Below are 19,241 nucleotides of genomic sequence, written 5' to 3'. Positions count from 1 at the left end.
TTGTCCTGCTCACCTTAAATTTGTACCTTCTAGTAGTTTATATTTCTACCCTGGGAAAAAGACTCTGACTATGCATGCCTCCCTTAATTTTAAATCATTCTATCAGATCGCCCTTCAGCCTCCAACATTCTAGTGAAAACGATCCAAATTTGTCCGACTTTACCTTATAGCTAATGCATTCCAATCCAAGCAACTTCCGGGTAAATCTCTTTACCAAATCCTTCTTATAGTGTGGCAGTCAGAACTGTATATATTACTCCACATGTGGCCAAACTAAAGTCTTATACAGTTGCAACATGATTTGCCAACTCTATACCCAATGCCTCAACCAATGAAGGGAGCTATGGATTTGCAGCCTAATACCCATTTGTATATCAATGCCTCTAAGGTGCTGCCATTTGCTGTATATTTTCCTTTATATTTGATGTCCCAAAATGCATTACCTTTGTCAAAATTAAATTCTAAATGCCATTTCTCTGCCTGACTTTCCAACTGATCTATATCTGCTGTATCCTTTGACAACCTTCCTGATTATCCACAACTCCACCAATTTTCATGTCATTTGCAAACTTACTAATCAAACTACCCATATTTTCATCCAAATCATGACATTAAACCAGAGGTCCCAGCACTGGTCACTGGCCTCCACTCAGAAAACACTCGTCCACAAAACTATTGTCTGCCTTCAGCCAAGCAAATATTTTTATCCAATCACTGTGGATCCAATGTGACTTAATCTTCTGGGTAAAAACAATGACTGCGGATGCTGGAAACCAGATTCTGGATTAGTGGTGCTGGAAGAGCACAGCAGTTCAGGCAGGAGCAGGACCAGCCTTACATTGTCAAATGCTTTACTAGAGTTCATATAGACAACATCCACTGTCGGACACTCATCAATCATCTTTCTCACTTCCTCAAACATTAAATAAATCAAGACGAAGTATGATCTACTCAGTCTACGTTTTTGACTTCTCCAGTAATAACATTAACTGGAATGACAAGACCCCATCTCAAACAGTGTAGTTTTTGTCTTTTTAAGGAAGAATGTAAATGAATTGAAGAATATGCAGAGGAAGCGTATTAAATTGATAACTGGAATGAGCAGGTTATGTTATGAGGACAGGTTGGACAAACTTCTCATTGTTTCTGTTTGAGTTCAGAAGGGTGAAGGGTGATTTAATTGACATGTGTAAGATCCTGAATAGTTTTGGCAACGTGGATTATGGAAAGAATAAATGTTTCCTCTTGTGAGTCAGCCTCAAATTAGGACAGAGATGAGGAGAATTCTTTTCTGTCTGAATGCAACTCTGAAACTGGTTGCCTTAAAAAGCAGTAGAGGCAAGGTTAACAAATATTTTTGAGACAGAAGTGGATTGATTCTTGTTAGGCAGGGGAACCAAGGGTTATTGAGAGTAAATGGAAATGTGGAATTCAGAATGCAAGAAATCAGCCATGGTCTAATTGAATGGTGATGCATGTTCAAAGGATCAAAGGGTCTCCATCTGCTCCTGTTTATAGGCATGAATAGCTTCCATTTTGTCCTTACAATCTCGCTAACCTTTAGCAATCAAACCACACAGGCTTGTTGTAAATCTAATTCAGAGCAAATCTCATGCCCTCTTCAATTCTCTATCTCACTCTAAATTAAAGATCCAATCCCAAAGCATAATGTTATAAACTGCATAAGCTTTTCATACTTCAGATCTTATGCCAACTGTACTTCTGTAATGCTGCCAGATAGGGAGCTCAAGGACTTCAACAATGATGAAAGCAATGTGATAAATGTCCAGATGAGATATGAAAGGTATCTTGGAGGTGATAGTTCCCTACTGTTAGAACATAGAACAATACAATGCAGAACAGGCCCTTTGGCCCTCGATGTTGCACCGACCTGTGAACTAATCTAAGCCCATCCCCCTAAACTTACTCCATCATCATCCATGTGCTTATCCAAGGATTGTTTAAATGCCCCTAATCTTAACTACATTGGCAGGCAGGCCATTCCATGCCCTTACCACACTCTGAGTAAAGAAATTGCCTTTGACATCTGTTTTAAATCTATCATCCCTCAATTTGTAGTTATGTCCCCTCGTACAAGCCGACGTCATCATCCTAGGAAAAAGACTTTCACTGTCTACCCTATCTAATCCTCTGATCATCTTGTATGTCTCTATCAAATCCCCTCTTAGCCTTCTTCTTTCCAATGAGAACAGACCCAAATCTCTCAGCCTTTTCCTCCAGACCAGACAACATCCTGATAAATCTCCTCTGCACCTTTTCCAATGCTTCCACATCCTTCCTGAAATATGGCGACCAGAACTGTACGCAATATTCCAGTGCAGCCGCACTAGTGTTTTGTACAGCTGCAGCATGACATTATGGCTCCAGAACTCAATCCCTCTACTAATAAAACCGAACACACTGTATGCCTTCTTAACAGCACTATCAGCCTGGGTGGCAACTTTCAGAGACCTATGTACATGGATTCCAAGATCCCTCTGCATATCCACACTACCAAGAATCTTCTCATTGTCCCAGTATTCTCCTCCTTGTTATTCTTCCAAAGAGAATCACCTCACATTTATCTGCATTGAACTCCATTTGTCACCTCTCAGCCCAATTCCGCAGTTCATCTAAGTCCTCCTGCAACCTGCAACATTCATCCACACTGTCCACTACTCCACCGAATTTGCTGTCATCTGCAAAATTACTAACCGATCCACCTATACCTGTGTCCAAGTCATTTATAAAAATGACAAACAGCAGTGGTCTCAAAATCAAATCCTTGTGGCACACCACTAGTAACTGGATTCCAGGCTGAATATTTTCTATTAACCACCTCTTGCTGCCTTCTTACAGAAAGTCAGTTTCTAATCCAAAATGCCAAATCACCCTCAATCCCATGCCTCTGCATTTTCTCCAACAGCCTACCATGTGGAACCTTATCAAAGGTTTTACTGAAGTCCATGTACACTACATCAACTGCCCTACCCTCATCCACATGTTTGGTCACCTTCTCAAAAACCTCAATGAGGTTTTTGAGACATGACCTGCCCTTGACGAAACTATGTTGACTATCTGCAAATTGTTACTTGCTAGATGATTATAAATCCTACCACTTTTAATCCTTTCCAAAGGTTTTCCTACAACAGATGTAAGGCTCACTGGTCTATAAGTACCTGGGTCATGCCTACTGCCCTTCTTGAACAAGGGCACAACATTTGCAATCCTCCAGTACTAAACTTGTAGACAATGATGACTCAAAGATCAAGGCCAAAGGCTCCAACATCTCCTCCCTAACTTCGCCGAGAATCCTCAGATAAATTTTTTTCATCCCAGGGTACGTGTCTACTTTCACTCCTTCTGGAATTGATAACACCTCTTCCTTACTAACCTTGATCATTTCTAATCTAATACCCTGTAACTTATTCTTCTCTTCTCCTTTTCCTGAGTGAAGACAGATGAGAACTATTTGTTTAGAACCTCTCCGATCTCCACAGGGGCTACACACAACTTCCCACTTCTGTCTTTGACTGGCCCTGTTCCTACCCTAGTCATCTTGTTTTTCCTCACATACCTTAGGCTTTGTCTCCCTCCCTTAAATGACCATGTCACCACCTTCTTCCTTGACATCTCTACCCAGTTTCATTCCAGTTGCTTTCTTAAGTATGAGGCCCTCTAGCCCTCACCTCTCATCCCTCACCCCCTTATACTTACACATGGTAAATGGGTGATTCATGAAGGTCTATTCAAAATTGTTATGCACTTGATCCCTTAGAAAATCAAACATTGGCATTCATATATAAAGACAACTAACATTTATTAACATCATTAAAAGCAGTCAATCAAATTGAGAATTTATAACCCTTATTCCATCCCACACCTGCATCCTCACATTGTGATAACCATCGGTATAGAAGTAGCCATGTAGTAATGAACATGTAATAGGATGGGATAAGCAATAGATGCTTGCCTGGCAAGCAAGGTCCACATTATCTGAATTTTCTTTTGAAAGTTTAGCTCTTCAAGTTGTCTTTGTTTTCAAACTCCTGGAACAGATATTTTTCAACTCTCTCAGACAAAAACAGACTTTTTCTTTCAATATTTAAAGGGCCAGCTATTTAAATAAAACCCCACCTGCTGCCTGCTCAATGTCCCATTCTTGTCTTCATTTGCTGCCCACCCTGTGCTTCCAAACTTGCCGCTCTGGTCTCTGTCCCCGTCTCCACTCGCTCAAACCCTGTTCAGCTTACTGTTTCATTCAACTCTCAGGCTGCTGAAGGTTGGTGAGGCAGCCAGGACTCATGAGTTGGGAGTGGGTGGCAAGATGATCGAGAAGAGGGGTAGTGCACAGGAGGTGAACAAGGTGATGAGATGCTGCCAAGTGAAGCAACAAGGAGCAGCAACTGACAAGCATCCAAAACATTGTTATTTTCCATAGGCATTGCTGCAATGTGGCAGTGATTTCACAGGCAGTGTGGCTGCTTGGAGATCAAATGGAGCCTGAAAATAAACAATTTTCCTCTGGATAGTGTTGAACTTCTTAACTATGATCCTATCCAACTGAGCCATGGATATTTTATTAGTTAGTATCACTACAGTGCGGGAAGAGGCCATTCAGCCCATCAAGTCTGAACCAACCCTCCAAAGAACCTCCCTCACAGACCCAGCCTCCTCACCCTATCTGTGTAATCCCACATTTCCCATGGCTAACCCACCTAATCTGCACATCCCTGGACACTATTGGCAATTTAGTATGGCTAATCCACCTAACCTGCCCATCTTTGAACTGCAGGAGGAAACCAGAGCACCTGGAGGAAACCCACGCAGGCACAGGGAGAACATGTAAAGTTCACACAGAGAGTTGCCTGAGGGTGGAATCGAACACATGTCCCTCATACTGAGGCAGCAGTGCTAACCACTGCAGCCTTCCCTAATTTGAGCTCGAAAGATTGTCAAGAGGGAACAGAGAAGGCAACCACTGCATATCTCAAGCTGCTAGCTTGCTCTTGTCGTTACTGTCAGTATGACTGGCCCAGTTAAAGCTTTGATCAATGGTGACCCTGAGTCTGTAGGTGTGTGACTCATAGAGTGTGGTTCTGTTCATGGTCAGGAAAAGCTGACAAGACAGTTTTTGCTGTTTGGACACCCTTCAAATCCTCCTATTGCTGGTATGGTTTATTTATCAGAGAGTTTAGAAAGACTGAACTTTGTTAAATAATCAGCAAACATCCCAGCGCTTGACCTTCTGATAGTTAGCAGCAGCTGCCAGTGGTTTCAAAGCTTTACAATAATATCTGAAGGCTGTGTACAGTAACAACCAGAATCCATGATCGATTTCCTCTTTATCATCTCATATTACACCATTTTAGGAAGATTGCTTTTTCTTTAACCCACAGTGAACTCAGCTTTGCTAGCTCTCTCTGCTGCCATATCCAGCTAATATTGCCCTAATGTCAACATCGGCTTCCCTTATCTATTTTCCAGCATTTAACTCTTGAGTCAACTTTGGCAGAATGTGATCTAAGTGTCAATGTCCTTTTTTTTGTTTTCACAAATAAGACATACCCAGGCAATCATCTACGTAGTTAGGTGGATGCCAAGGCCATGGGAACATGGGGGTTAAGAGGGTAAATAACTCTGATACAGATCTACTACACTCTAGTCACAATGCTGACAGGATCCACAGAAACGTAACAATACAGAAAATGAGAAGGAATGAGCCACAGATGCACAGAATTTGCTTATAGTTCCCCTGTTAGTTGCCAACCTGCAAGAAAACAACGTTGTGACAAATTTAGCTCCTTAATCCAGTCAACAGAGTTACTTTCAGTCAGCTTGGGCGGGGAAGGTGGCGGGAGATGGCAATGGTCTTGACACCGTATTAATTGGTGATTCATGCAACTTTATGTGCCTTTTCTTTCAATACACAAGGATTAACTTTCTTTGTTCACCACAATTCACTGAACATCCTTGAGTTTTTGAAACTTGAAGGAATGCATAGTTGCTGTAAGTCAAGAATTAAGTGGTAACTTATCTTTCTGTAATTTTCTCACCGACGCCCTGGGAGAGAGACAAATTGTAATGTGGCTATTCCTACGCAATTGGTTTGAACAAGCTTCATCTACTAGTTGCACTGCAGTAACTCACCTAAGTTCCTTCACCTGTATCCTCCAAAATCATGATCTTTACCATCTAAAGAGACAAAGGCAACAAATACGTGCAAATTCCACCATCTGAATGTTCCCCTCCAAGCCACATACCATCCTGACTTGGAAATATGTCATCATTCTTTTAGCGTTGCTGGGTCAAAATGCTGGAGCTCCCTCCTGAGCAGCATACTGGGCATTCCTAAATCCAAGGGCTGCAGCATTCATGACAGCAGCTCACCACCACCTTCACCAGGGCTCTAAGAGATGGCATTAAATGCACACATCCCTTAAATGAATAAATAAAGGAAAAATGTTAATGCCTCATTTATTATTATTATAGAAACCTAACAACACCATAAGCAAAGAGGTTGCTCTTGCTTTTTTGTCATAAAAGTCCCCATTCAGTCTTGTAACTATGACCATGTTCTAAAACCCATAACTATTGGAAACAATGGGCACAATCTACATCAATGGAGCTGAGGTGGGGAAGGTCAAGAGTGTCAAGTTCCTACGAGTGACGATCACCAACAATCTGTCCAGCTCCTCCCATGTAGATGCAACAGTCAAGAAGGCACAACAATGCCTCTTCTTCCTCAGGAAGTTTGGGAAATTCAGCGAATCCATGAGGACCCTCGCCAACATTTACCGATGCACCACAGAAAGCATTCTACCTGGGTCCATCACAGCCTAGTACAGCAACTGCTCTGCCCAGGACTGTAGGAAACTACAGAAAGTTGTACACAAAGCACAGCCCATCCGTGGAATCCATTTATATTTCCTGTTATTGGAGAAAGGCTCCCAACATCATCAAAATCCCTCAAACCCTGTAATAGTCTCTTCCATTCGGCAGAACATACAGAAGCTTAAACACATGTTCCAGCAGGTTCAAGAACAGTGTCTTCCCCGCTGTATTTAGATGCTGAATGGAACTCTCCAAATTCAAATCTAATGTTGATCTTGCTTTGTGCATCTCCTGTGCAGCTGTAAGTTTCTAAACCTCACTCTATCTATACACACTACAATGTGTATGTCCTTGTTTGTTATGATCTGCCTGTACTGCAAAACAAAAGTTTTCACTGTACTTAGGTACATCTGACAACAATAAATCAAATCAAATCAAATCAAATTGCAACCCTCTGTGCTTGCTGGTGCCAAATTTGGAGGTGGTATTAATGACCAGTCCATGGCCTCTTGTCACCTCTGCTGGTACTAACCCTGCTTCGGGCAGGGCAGGAGTGTCGCTATGGGGCAAGTCAGCAACTAAATCCTGGTGACCAGCGTGTCACCTTCAGGGCTGGGGATAGGAGTCCTTTGATCAAAGGAATGAGTGAGGGACTGGGTACCAGGAAGGGGTGGTGAAAGCAATCTGATCATTCTCACCTTCATTTTCTTGCCTTATTCCCATAACCTTTGATTCTCTAACTAAATACAAATTTGTCTATCTTGGCCTTGAATTTCCTGAATGACCCAACCTAGCAGACCATTGCAGTAAAAGTTTCACAGCGTCATGACCCTCTGAGAGAGTCTCTGCTTCAAAGGGAGCTGTTGGTCTCTCCATGCCTGGTATCTCTTGGTCAGGGAGAAAGTGAGGACTGAAGATGCTGGAGATCCGAGTCAATAAGTATGGCACTGGAAAAGCACAGCCAGTCAGGCAGCATTCAAGGAGCAGGAGAATCAACATTTTGAGCATAAACTCTTCATCAGGAACATTCTTGATGAACAGCTCTTGGTCAGTGAGACTTCTCCCATTGAGGCCTTGACTCCATAGAAATGTAATCAGGAGCCTGAATGCCTGATTGGCTGGCATGGGGTGAACCTTCTTAAAATAAAACAGGCATCCCACGTCTCTTGACAGTTCTCCAGGCTGCAGCTGAGACCCTTGACACCACAAAAAAGATTCCACCAGCGCCTTCCCATTCCTGTGCCAACCTTTCACATTGCTCCATACTACACATTATACAACAGAAATAAAATCCCACAGCTAAAACTGATTGTACAGTTAAGTTACGTTTACAGTCACTTGAGTGAACATACTGTGGATAAAAGTCATATAGAGGCCAGATGTGTAAGGAGAGTTTTTAAAAACTCATTGACAGAATGTGGGCCTTTCTGGCTAGGCCAGGATTTATTGTCTACCTCTAATTGCCCAGAGGGCAGTTAAGAGTCAGCCACGTTGCTATAGATCTGGAGTCACATGTAGGCCAGGCCAGGTAAGGATGGCAGTTTCTTGCCCTAAAACCCAGATGGAGTTTTCCAACAATCAACTATGGATTCATGGTCATCATTAGATTCTTACCTCCACATTTTTTTTGAGTTCAAAATACGCCATCTGCTGTGGTTGGATTCAAACCTGGGTGCCCAGAACATTTTCTGGATCTCTGAGTTAACGATCCAGCAATAATACCACTAGATCATCACCTCCCTAATTACGGTAGTGGGGTTTTCTCCCAAAAGTTTGTTTTATTGAACGGCTGAGCTATATTGGTTCCAGTACTTTTCCAATCCAATTCTGCAAAAGTGCCAAAAGGCAACTTGCGCATGTGGAATTCCCCCCCTTTAACCTTGTGGTTTCTCCCTTCATCTCATACAACAAAGACTAGACATGACCTCACACCACATGAAGGTCAGAAAATTCAGTGGTAATTGTGAATTTGACTGAAAGTGCTGGAAGGGCAGATGATGCGGAATATTGGATAGATTTACATTAGTGTAAGGCAATATCAAAGAGACACACAATGCCTGGTGCTGAGCTAAATGAAGGTCTTTAACTTGTCCAGTACACATTACATGGATTGAGAAGTTGCAAAGTGTCCAGTTTCAATAATTGACATTCCTGAGATCTATGGTAGAGAGTGGTGCTAGATATTGTTTGCATACATACAGAATGCTCCTCATACAAAACCATATATAAAAGCATTGACACAAATCATGCAAATTCCAATATCCACAGTTTTGCATTTATACTTCAGCATCATTGTAGAATGTTAACACAAAGCACTTCACAGAACCACAGGGAAATGTGGACATCTAGACAAAGGAGGAGACTTCAAGTAAGGTGACGAGTCAGGTTTTTGATGAGAATCTGAAAGGAAGAGAGAGATGTGGCAAAATGGGAGCTGGGAGGCTGAAGGCAAATTGATCAAAGCAAATGGAAAGTGGGTGAAAGCACGAGAGAAGGAGATAGGTTAGTGCGAGGGCATGGGATTGAACATAACAGGGTCCAGGGCAGCCATGCTGAAAATTAAAAACAAAACATCAATCTGATCAAGACTCGAAATTGTTAACATAGTCAGCTGGGTGCAAATCCCAAAAAAAAACGTTATTGACCCGGAAGAAGTTTTCAACCGGTTGTCTGACTAGCAATCACATTTGTGAAAACACACTCGGAATGATGGAATAAAGCCAATTCTAAATGTTTGCAACGGTTACTGTGATTCTGGATTTGCTCACTGAAACCAGCAGAACTATACAGGAAAGACATTGCAACCATCAAGGGAACAGAAAGAGAAAACAGGGCACATCTGATCACCTTACCTTGACAGCGCAGCCAATGTCAATCTTGACCAGCAAGTGATTAGTGACGGACCTGAATCTGGACTGTAGGCAGTGGCACACACACACCCCCAGAGCCAGAGACATTTCCGTTTCTCTGTTTACTTTCTTACTAAATGTTTCTGACCCTTGCCCACCTCCTGTGCAGCATTGGAAGCTTGTCCCATTTGGAAGACACTTGTCTCAGCAAAACTGTGAAAAAAGACACTTTGTGTGAAAGTGTCTGCCAAAAATAATATTCATTGTTCTTGGTGGAGTTCAGTTTTCTCCGACTCCTCACCCAGAAGAGTAAATTGATTGACATCTGGAAATTTAACCCCTCTTTTCTTTTTCCCTAGCAAGTAGCAAAATTATATCCTCTTCTCCAGAAAAACAGTGACATATCAAATGTGGGAGCTGCCACCCAGTGGCACTGATCATTGCAGTTAGCTTGAATCTGTTTGTGTGCTTCTTAATCAAAATGAAATTAATTCAGTCAACACACCTGATCAGAAAGGTTTGTAACCATTTACAATGTAATGTTTTCTTCAGTGAGTAATTCACCACTACACATACCAATGCCATGTATCATACACTTTCTATTCATTTTGTCTGCTTTTTAAACCAGATTTTTAGTGCTCGTACCTTTGACACAACATTCCACCATTCACCGTTCACTTCCTTGAGTAGTCAAGAAGTAAACTCAAACAGGTTGATACGTTGAGTGATCTGATTGCACAGCAGGAGAGGAAGACAAAAGCAGGAGCGGGAGTGATAGAGGATTTATTAGTTAGGAGAACAGACAGGTTCCACATACGTAACTTCAGGATGGTGTGTATCTTCCATAGCACCAGGCTCAGGGAAGTCACTGAGTGGCTGCAGGAACCCTGAAAGGAGAGGGTGACAGCACAGAAGTCATGGTACACATTGGTGCCAATAGTATAGACAAAATGAGGGATAAAGTCTTGCATCAGGAATTTAGGGAATTAGACAGTCAACTAAAGCGCAGGTTGTAATCTCTGGATTATGCCTGGTACCAGCAAGTGCAGAAATAGAGGTACAGGGCAGGTGAAAGTGTGGCACAGGAGTTGCTGCAGGAGGGAGGGTTTTAGTTTCCTGGATCACTGGGACTTTTTTCTAGGAAAGGTGGACGTTCTACAGCGGGACAATGTGCAACTGAACCAGAGTAGGCTCAACATCCTTGTGTTAGTGGTGGTGGTGGTGGTGGCGAAGGGGCTCCTAGCACTGCTGGGAAGGATTTAAACCAGTTTAGAGGGAATACAGACATGGTGCATTCATTCAGTACAGTAGAAAAGGAATCAAGGCAGAGGGTGCTCAGTCATATTGAGTTTCCGGAGTATTGTAGGTAAAACAGATAAATTCAGGATGTAGCTTGATACATGGATTTATGATGTGGCCATCACAGAGACATAGTTTAGGGAAGAACAGGACTGGCCGCTCATCCTTCTGAGGTGGTGGTATTGCATTATTAATTCAGGTGCCGATTACTGCAATAAGAAGGGATGATATCTTGGAAGGGTCTTCAAATGAGGCTTTCTGGGGAGAGCTGTTTCTGGGGAACAGAAAGGGGGCAGTCACACTGATGGGAGTGTATTATAGAACCCAAAACAACAGGCAATAGAGAAGCAGAAGTGGTCAATTCACTGGTGTGTGGAAAAAATAAGAGGGTAATTATATTGGGAGATATCAATGTCCCAATATTAATTGGGATCGTCATAGTGCAAGGGTATAGAGGGGGCAGACTTCTTCAAATCTATTGAGAAGAGCCCTTTGTCATAGAGGTGAATAAGGGATGGGGCAGTGCTTTACCTGGTTCTGGGCAATGAAGCTAGATTGGAGCTCAAAGTGGCAGGGGGAGTATTTTAGTGATAGTGACAAACAGCATAGATTTTAAGTAGAACAGTGGTGGGGAGGGGGTGGGACATTCAACAGGGAACTGGCAAGAGTACAGGCCAAACATGTTCCCCTTTGGGTGAAATGTAGTAGCAACAGCCCAGAGAACCCAGAATGTCGAGGAATATTCAGGACTGGATAAGGAGGAATAGAGAGACTTTGGTACCAGGTATCTGATCACATGATATCGGGGTGAGCTGACAAGATGGATACAGAACTGGCTTAGTCATAACAGACAAAGGGTAGTAGCGGAAGGATGCTTGTCGCAAGGGAGGGTTGTGACTAGTGGTGTTCCACAGGGATCAGTGCTGGGACCTCTGCTGTTCATGGTCCATATAAATGATTTGCAGGAAAATGTAGCTTGTCTAATTAGTAAGTTGGCAGATGATACAAAGATTGGTGAAGTTGCAGATAATGAGGAGGATTGTCAGAGGATATAGCAGGATATAGATCAGTCTGAAGCATGGGCAGAAAATGGCATTTGGAGTTTAATCTGGACGAATATGAGGCGATGCATTTTGGAAGGTCATGTGCAGATGGAAATTATACAGTGAATGGCAGAACCCTTTGGAGTATTGACATGCAGAGGGATCTGGGTGTGCAGGTCGACAGATCACTGAAGATGACAGCGCAAGTAGATAAGGTAGTAAAAAAGGCCTCTGGCATGCTTACCTTCATTGGAAGGGGCATTGGGTATATGGATAGGCAAGTTATGCTGCAGCTTTATAGCTTTAGTTCGGCCACACTTGGAATATTGCATACAGTTTTTAAGAAAGCGTTTAGGAGAGCAAAGAGGGGGCATTTAAAAACTCCCATGGTAAGATTAGGGAGAATCCAAAGATAACAGTTAAATACGTGAAGCAGAAGAGGAAAACCAGGGAAAGAGGGACTAGGGACCAAGGGTGCAATCTTTGGTAGGAGGGCTGGTACGGTGTTGAGCAAGTACTTCGCATCTGCCTTTATTTTGGAGAAAGACGACTTTGGCACAGAATTCAGGAAGATGGCTATGAGGTTCTTCAGCAGTTCAACATAGGGAGTGAGGAAGTATGGCAGGTTCAAAAATGAGCAGATCCCCAGGTCCCAGATGTGTTGTAACCCAGGCTATTGAGGGAGTTGAGGGAGGAGATTACAGGAACCCTGAACTAAATTTTGAATTTCTCTCTGGCCATTGGGGAGGTGTAAGAGGACCAGAGGACAGTTTCTCAAGAAGGGTGACAGGAATAAACCAGGAAATTACAGACCAGTGAATCTCCCAACCATGGTAGGGGAAAATATTGGAGAAAATTCTAAGGGACAAAATGACTCTCCACTTGGAGAGACTAGATTTGATCAGGCTTAGTCAGCTTGCCCTTGTCAGAGGGAGGTCATGTCTATCAAATCTCTGATTTTTTTTAAGGAAGTGACCAGGTGTGCAGATGAGGGTAGTGCAGTTGATAGAGTTTATGTGGATTTTCGCAAAGCATTTAGCAAAGCAGGATCCTGATAAAAAAGGTTCCTGGGTAACTTAGAAAGTTTTATATAAAATTGGCTTAGCGACAGGAGACAGAGGCTGATGGTAGAAGATTGCTTGTGTGACTACAGGCAGGTGTCCAGTGACATACCACAGGGATCAGTACTGAGTCCCATACTCTATATAAATGACAAAGAAGAAAATGTGAGGGCGAAGTGATGTCAGTTTGTGGATGACACGAAGATCGGCCATATCGTTGATAATGAGGAAGAAGGTCCTAGGTTACAGGAAGATATAGATGGATTGGTCAGATTTGTAGATGGGTGACAGATGTAACTTAACACTGACAAGTGTGAGGTGATGAAATTTGGAAGAAGTGACAAGACAAGAGAGTACTCAATGAATGATTAGACACTAGGAAGCTCAAAGGAACAGGGGGATCTCAGAGTAGTTTTCTTTAAATCACTGAAGGCAGCAGATTATTAGAGTAATTAAGGCATATGGGATATGCCTTTATTCGTCAAGCATTGATTGTAAGAGCAAGGAGGCTATGTTGGAGCTGCATAGAACTTTGGCTAGGTCACAGCTGGTGTACTATGTGCAGTTCTGGTCATAACACAAGGGTACTGATGTGATTGCACTGAATAGGGTGAAGACGAGATACGCTAGGGTGTTGCCTGGGAGAAAGCACTTTAGCCAGAAAGGGAGGCTGGATAAGCATGGGTTGTTTTCTACAGAGCAAAAAAAGACTGAGGTGGGGACCTATCAGAGGCAAATAAGGTTGTGAGGGACATGGATAGGGTGAATAGAAATCAGCTGCTCCTAAGTTAGAGGGTCAAAAACAAGAGGGCATAATTTTAAGGTGAAGAGCAGGAAGTTTAGAGGGGATTTCAAAAACATTTTTTTCAGCCAGAGGGTGGTGGGAGATCTGGAACATCCTGCCTGGGAGGGTGGTTGAGGCAGGAAACCTCACAACCTTTAAAAAGTATTTGGATGAGCATTGAAGTGTCATAACAGTGAAGGCGAGGGGGCTAGTGCGGGAAAGTGGGACTAGTTTAGATTAAAAATTTTTTTTATTGAGACAGACAGATGGGACAAAGGGCCTCATCTGTATTGCATGATTCTATGATTTGCGGAGTGGACTCGATGGGCCGAATGGCCTTACCTCCACTCCTATATCTTATTTCCTTAATCTCACTATCTGACTGCATACCCTAAAGAACTCAGTTCAAATTCCAGTCTCAATTCTCATTTAAATATACTGCCACAGCACAGAAAGCATCATTTGTCAAGCAAGGGCTTTACTATTTACGTACTGTGCTTGAGTAGTGTCCATATGGGTGCTATGAACTCACACTAGCCCAGCCACAATCAATAACAGTTCATTGAAGACCATAATCCTAATCAATGACTTTCAGACACTCCAAGTGTTTTTTTTTGTAAATCAATAACAAGTGTGGCACATGTACATGTAAATATGTTAGATTGTAAAGAAAATCCCAGCAGAAATCCAAAAAGCACCAAATCCAGAACACAAACTGTTTTGTTTTGTCTTCATCTTGAATCAACGATATCATAAGTAGCTATCTACTTTTCAGAACTAGATTGCTGACATTCACTCCTTTGTTCCACTGAACAAGTGCCCCAGAGTGAGGCCATGAATCAGATATTCCCATTTCACCAACCTATGCTAAACACCTCCCTTTCCCTTAGCTCCAGGCTCCTACAAGCAGCAGACTTCATATTTCATACCACCTTTTCGGAATTAGTGCTAACATCTCTGAATGACTAATGATCTGGGGACAAGGATTCAAATCCCTCTCCCACAGTTGGCAAAATTTAAATTCAATCAGTAAATTCAATTAAATAAAATTAATGAATGCAGAATAGAGAGCTAATTTCAATAATGAGGCCTGGAATTAATATTGATTGCAGGAAATACCCATCTGGTTCACTAATGAACTTAAGGGAAGGAAATCTGCCACCCACATCATTGTAGGTATTTATAACCAATCTGTTCAGGTATGAATGAAACACGTTTGGAGCAAGTGGGTCTTGAACTCAGGCCTGCTAGCCCAGAATTAAGGACACCACTACTGCAAACAGCACCCCTCCTTACCTGCCATATATTGTAGCAGTACTGAAGGAGTTAATGCTTATGTTACTTTGGGTCCACCCATTCTACTGATGTCATATACAGTCTTTTGTAGGGAAACAAGGAGTCTATTGTAGCATTGGAGAGGGCAGATGTATCTGACCCAGTTTCATAAGGTCTTTTTTATTTATGTCTGACTAAATGTAGTTGTACTGTTACTATTTGTAATAACCCTGCTTGTTATCTAAGAACAGTGCTTCTTCTGTAGATGCTCTATGGTGACATATTCTCTATCACTAATCACTGGATGGGTCCAAGACAAAGCCTAGAATGAGCAGATTGCTTTATGAGGTAACACCAGACGGGCTAGGCCTGAATCCTCTGGAGCTTAGATGAGTCAGCGGTGATTTAATTGAAACATATCAGATCCAAAGGGGATCTGACTGTGTGAGTGTTGAAATATGTTTCCTCTTTCGGGAGATCTAGAGCTAGGGTCACAGATTGAAAAACAGGGAAACATTTTTTCTCTCAGAGAATTGGAATTTGCTTCCTCAAAAGGCAGTGGATGCCGAATCTTTAAATATTTTTAGGCATAGGTGGATAGATTCTTGATTACCATGGAGATGCTAGATGCCTTATTGTCCATGATATACATAAACTGTATAAATGAACATGTGATAAGTAAGTTTGCGGTTGACACAAAGATTGACTGGGTCATTAATAATGAGGGGAAAAGGCCTTAGGTTACAAGGATGAATTGTCACATGGGCAGATGAGTGGCAGATGGAATTTAACAGTGATAAATGTGAAGTGAGGTACTTTAGAAGAAGTAACAAGACAAGGGAGTACTCAATGAATGGCAGGACACTGGGAAGCTCAGGGGAACAGAGGGATCTTGGGGTATTTTAGCACAGATCCCTGAAGGTGGCAGAACAAGTTAACAGGGTAATTTAGAAAGCATAGGGAACATTACCTTTATCGATTGTGGAATAGGTTATAAGAGCAGGGTAGTTATGTTGGTACTGTACAAAACGTTGTTTAGGCCACAGCTGGAGTATTGTGCAGTTCTGGTCACTGCCATTAGGAAGGATGTGGCTGCACTGGAAAACATGCAGAGGTTGGATGGTGGCTCAGTGGCTAAAACTGCTGCCTCACAGCATCAGGGACACAGATTAAATTCCAGCCTTGGGTGGCTCTGTGGTGTTTGCACATTCTTCTCATGTCTATATCACACTGTGACTCTATATTTGGGGATATGCCGCCATGGTCTTATTGACCAGTGGAGCCGGCTTGAAGGGCCAAATAGCCTATCGTTGTATCTTGCTTTAATGTTCATAAAGTACAGACAAAGAAGGATTGGTAGGAGCAACCTATCTCAGACAAGACTTAGCCAGTGATTCATACAGGTAGATGACCGAACCAGGCACCAGGAATGGTGATCTGGTAAAATACCATCCTTAGAGTGGTGCTGGAAAAGCACAGCAGATCAGGCAGCATCAGAGGAGTGGGAAAATCGGCGCTTCGGGCAAAAGCCCTTCTTCGTTCCTGACGTCGATTTTCCTGCTCCTCAGATGCTGCCTGATCTGCTGTGCTTTTCCAGCACCATTCTAATCTTGACTCTGACCTGCAGCATTTGCAGTCCTCACTTTTGTTTAAAATACCATCCTTACCTAGTTTGGCCTACAAGTGACAACTGATCCACACTAATATAGTCAACTTTTAATTGACATCTAAAATAATCTAGCAAGTTACTCGGATCAAGGGCAATTACATTTTGGGCAACAAAAGCTGGCCTTACCTTCCCTGCCCACACCACACAAAAAAAACCCCAAACATTATAAAACAAAACATGACACCAAATCACACCAAATTCAGTCAGTTTCAAAAATTTTAAAAAGTGCATTATAAAAGAAACATGAAGCTTGAGAAGTACATTCGGAGCTTAGAACTTAGACACAGGTATCAATAGTGGAGCAATTAAAATTAGAGATATGCATGAGGCCAGGATTAGATGGACAAACATCACTCAACTATTTGAACTGTTCTTTGCAAATTCTTTACTCAGTAAATCTGTGAAGATTCTGGATCAGTGGTGTTGGAAGAGCACAGCAGTTCAGGCAGCATCCAACGAGCAGTGAAATTGACGTTTCGGGCAAAAGCCCTTCATCAGGAATAAAGGCAGTGAGCCTGAAAGCGTGGAGAGATAAGCTAGAGGAGGGTGGGGTGGGGAAAGAGTAGCATAGATTACAATGGGTGAGTGGGGGAGGAGATGAAGGTGATAGATCAGGGAGGAGAGGGTAGAGTGGAAGAATGCTAGAGGATTTCTATTTCCTCATCTGCCCATTTATGTGGCCAATAAACTGCAGAGACAAGTCTACGGTCAGCCAACTCATAAGCTGATTGATTGATCCATAAAGTAAGCTGCAATTGTTTTTGCGTGAGTATCCTACCTCATTGTCTGACCTTATCAAAACACAGCAGATATATTTGGGCTATAAATAGGAATTTGCTAAGAAAATAAACAGGCTGATCTGGTTTACGAACTATATCAATTGCCAATGGGATCAGTATTGAAAACGGCACTGGGGTTGGGGGTGATGGCAGGGATATGGCAATTTGAGTGACAGCCAGGGAGTTGACATTGGTGAAGAAGGAAGAGATAAACAACAGACAAACTAGGATTACATCAGAGCAGCAACAAAGGGTTAAACTATAAACCATTAAACATAGGAGCAGATGTAGGCCAGTCAGTCCAATGAATTTGCTCTGCCATTTAATGAAATCATGAATAATCCTCAACTCTAATTTCCTGCCTACAAGACTCAAGTTAGGAATGTGGTGGAATACTCCCCATGTACCTGGATGGATGAAGCTCCAACAACAGTTGAGAAGTGTTGATATCATCCAGGACAAAGCAATGTCTTTGGCACCATATCCACAAACATCCACTCCTTCCACCAACGACACTCAATTTCAGTGCAGTGTGTACTATCTGCAAGATGCACTGCAGAAATTCACCAAAAATTCTTAGCTAGCACCTTCTATAACCAAATCCACTTCCACCTTGAAGGACAAGGACAGCTGCAAGTTCTCCTCAAAACCTCTCACCATCTTGACTTATATATCACCATTCCTTCCCTGTTGCTGGGTCAAAGTCCTGGATCCCATTCCGAAGGACATTGTGGGTTAACCCACAGCACACGGACCTTCAGCAGTTCCTTTTTTGTTTTCCCTGTAACTTCTATTTTGTTTATAGATTCACAGAGTTGGTTCACTTAGCATTACAATGGATCTGTTAGCAAGTGGCACGCATTGAAGGAACTGCATTTTTCTTAGACCTGGACAACCATTCCAAGCAATTGAAGCATTATATATCAAAACATTTCCAGCCTCCCCAGTGACCAGTGAATTGTAAAATGTATCCAGTATTCCAACATCTGTCTCCATTTGTAAAATTGGATGCATTCCATCTAGTGCAAGAATCTTACAAATGTACAGTGCGGCATTTAAATTTGAAATCCTCACTTGATGGATTACTGCTATTTGCTCCATGCATTCCTCACTACTGCACTTTCCAGATTGGAAAATACCGAAGGTGTTTTATCAAGTCTCTTTTATTGCTTCGGGGTGTCTGTATGTGACACCTTAACAAAAACAAGTATTTCACAAATTCAATTCTGGTAGAAGCTGTGAGGACAGAATAAAACTTACAGCAATTGTACAGCACATACTATCCTAATATACACTCAATGACTTTCTTCACTGCAATATTTCAACACCTCAATAGAATTGGTCCTGAATTCTGCCAAAGAAAAGTCAACGTAAAATAATTCGAAAAACACAAAAGACAATTTGGCAATCATTGACTATAATTCTCCATGCAGTTGCTATATTTAGCCACTGGATGGTGTGTACCCTAAGGTTTCCTGGCTTCAATCATCAAAAGCTGGAAGTTCAGAAGAGTTTTCCAGTATGGTATAATCACTTAGGCGGATCTAAATCCACCCAGATGAATCTTAGCGGAAAAAGATACAGGGCCTCTTAGGAAATAACTCTTTCAATTTTCTTTATTCCAATTTTATTAACTATTTTCTCTAGT

At 42.1% G+C, this 19,241-nt stretch overlaps 1 protein-coding gene across 2 annotated transcripts in view; it reads right to left on the bottom strand.

Moving 5' to 3' along the window:
• The window catches only part of LOC132816136 (integrin beta-1-like), a 117,383-nt gene extending 98,994 nt beyond the window's left edge, over nucleotides 1-18,389 (bottom strand). The window contains exon 1 of one of the 2 annotated variants that reach the window (XM_060825601.1): nucleotides 18,251-18,389. In XM_060825601.1, coding sequence (XP_060681584.1) covers nucleotides 18,251-18,253 — 3 coding nt within the window. In that variant the 5' untranslated portion in view covers nucleotides 18,254-18,389. Of the gene's footprint in view, nucleotides 1-18,000; nucleotides 18,183-18,250 lie in introns of those variants that run through there. The other variant, XM_060825602.1, reaches the window with a different exon arrangement.
• Between the last annotated feature and the right edge of the window lie 852 nt (nucleotides 18,390-19,241).

Source organism: Hemiscyllium ocellatum, chromosome 5 (genome assembly GCF_020745735.1).
Source record: "Hemiscyllium ocellatum isolate sHemOce1 chromosome 5, sHemOce1.pat.X.cur, whole genome shotgun sequence".
NCBI lineage: Eukaryota > Metazoa > Chordata > Chondrichthyes > Orectolobiformes > Hemiscylliidae > Hemiscyllium > Hemiscyllium ocellatum.
Note: the sequence above shows the minus strand (reverse complement) of the source record. Positions and strands in the feature narration are given on the sequence as shown.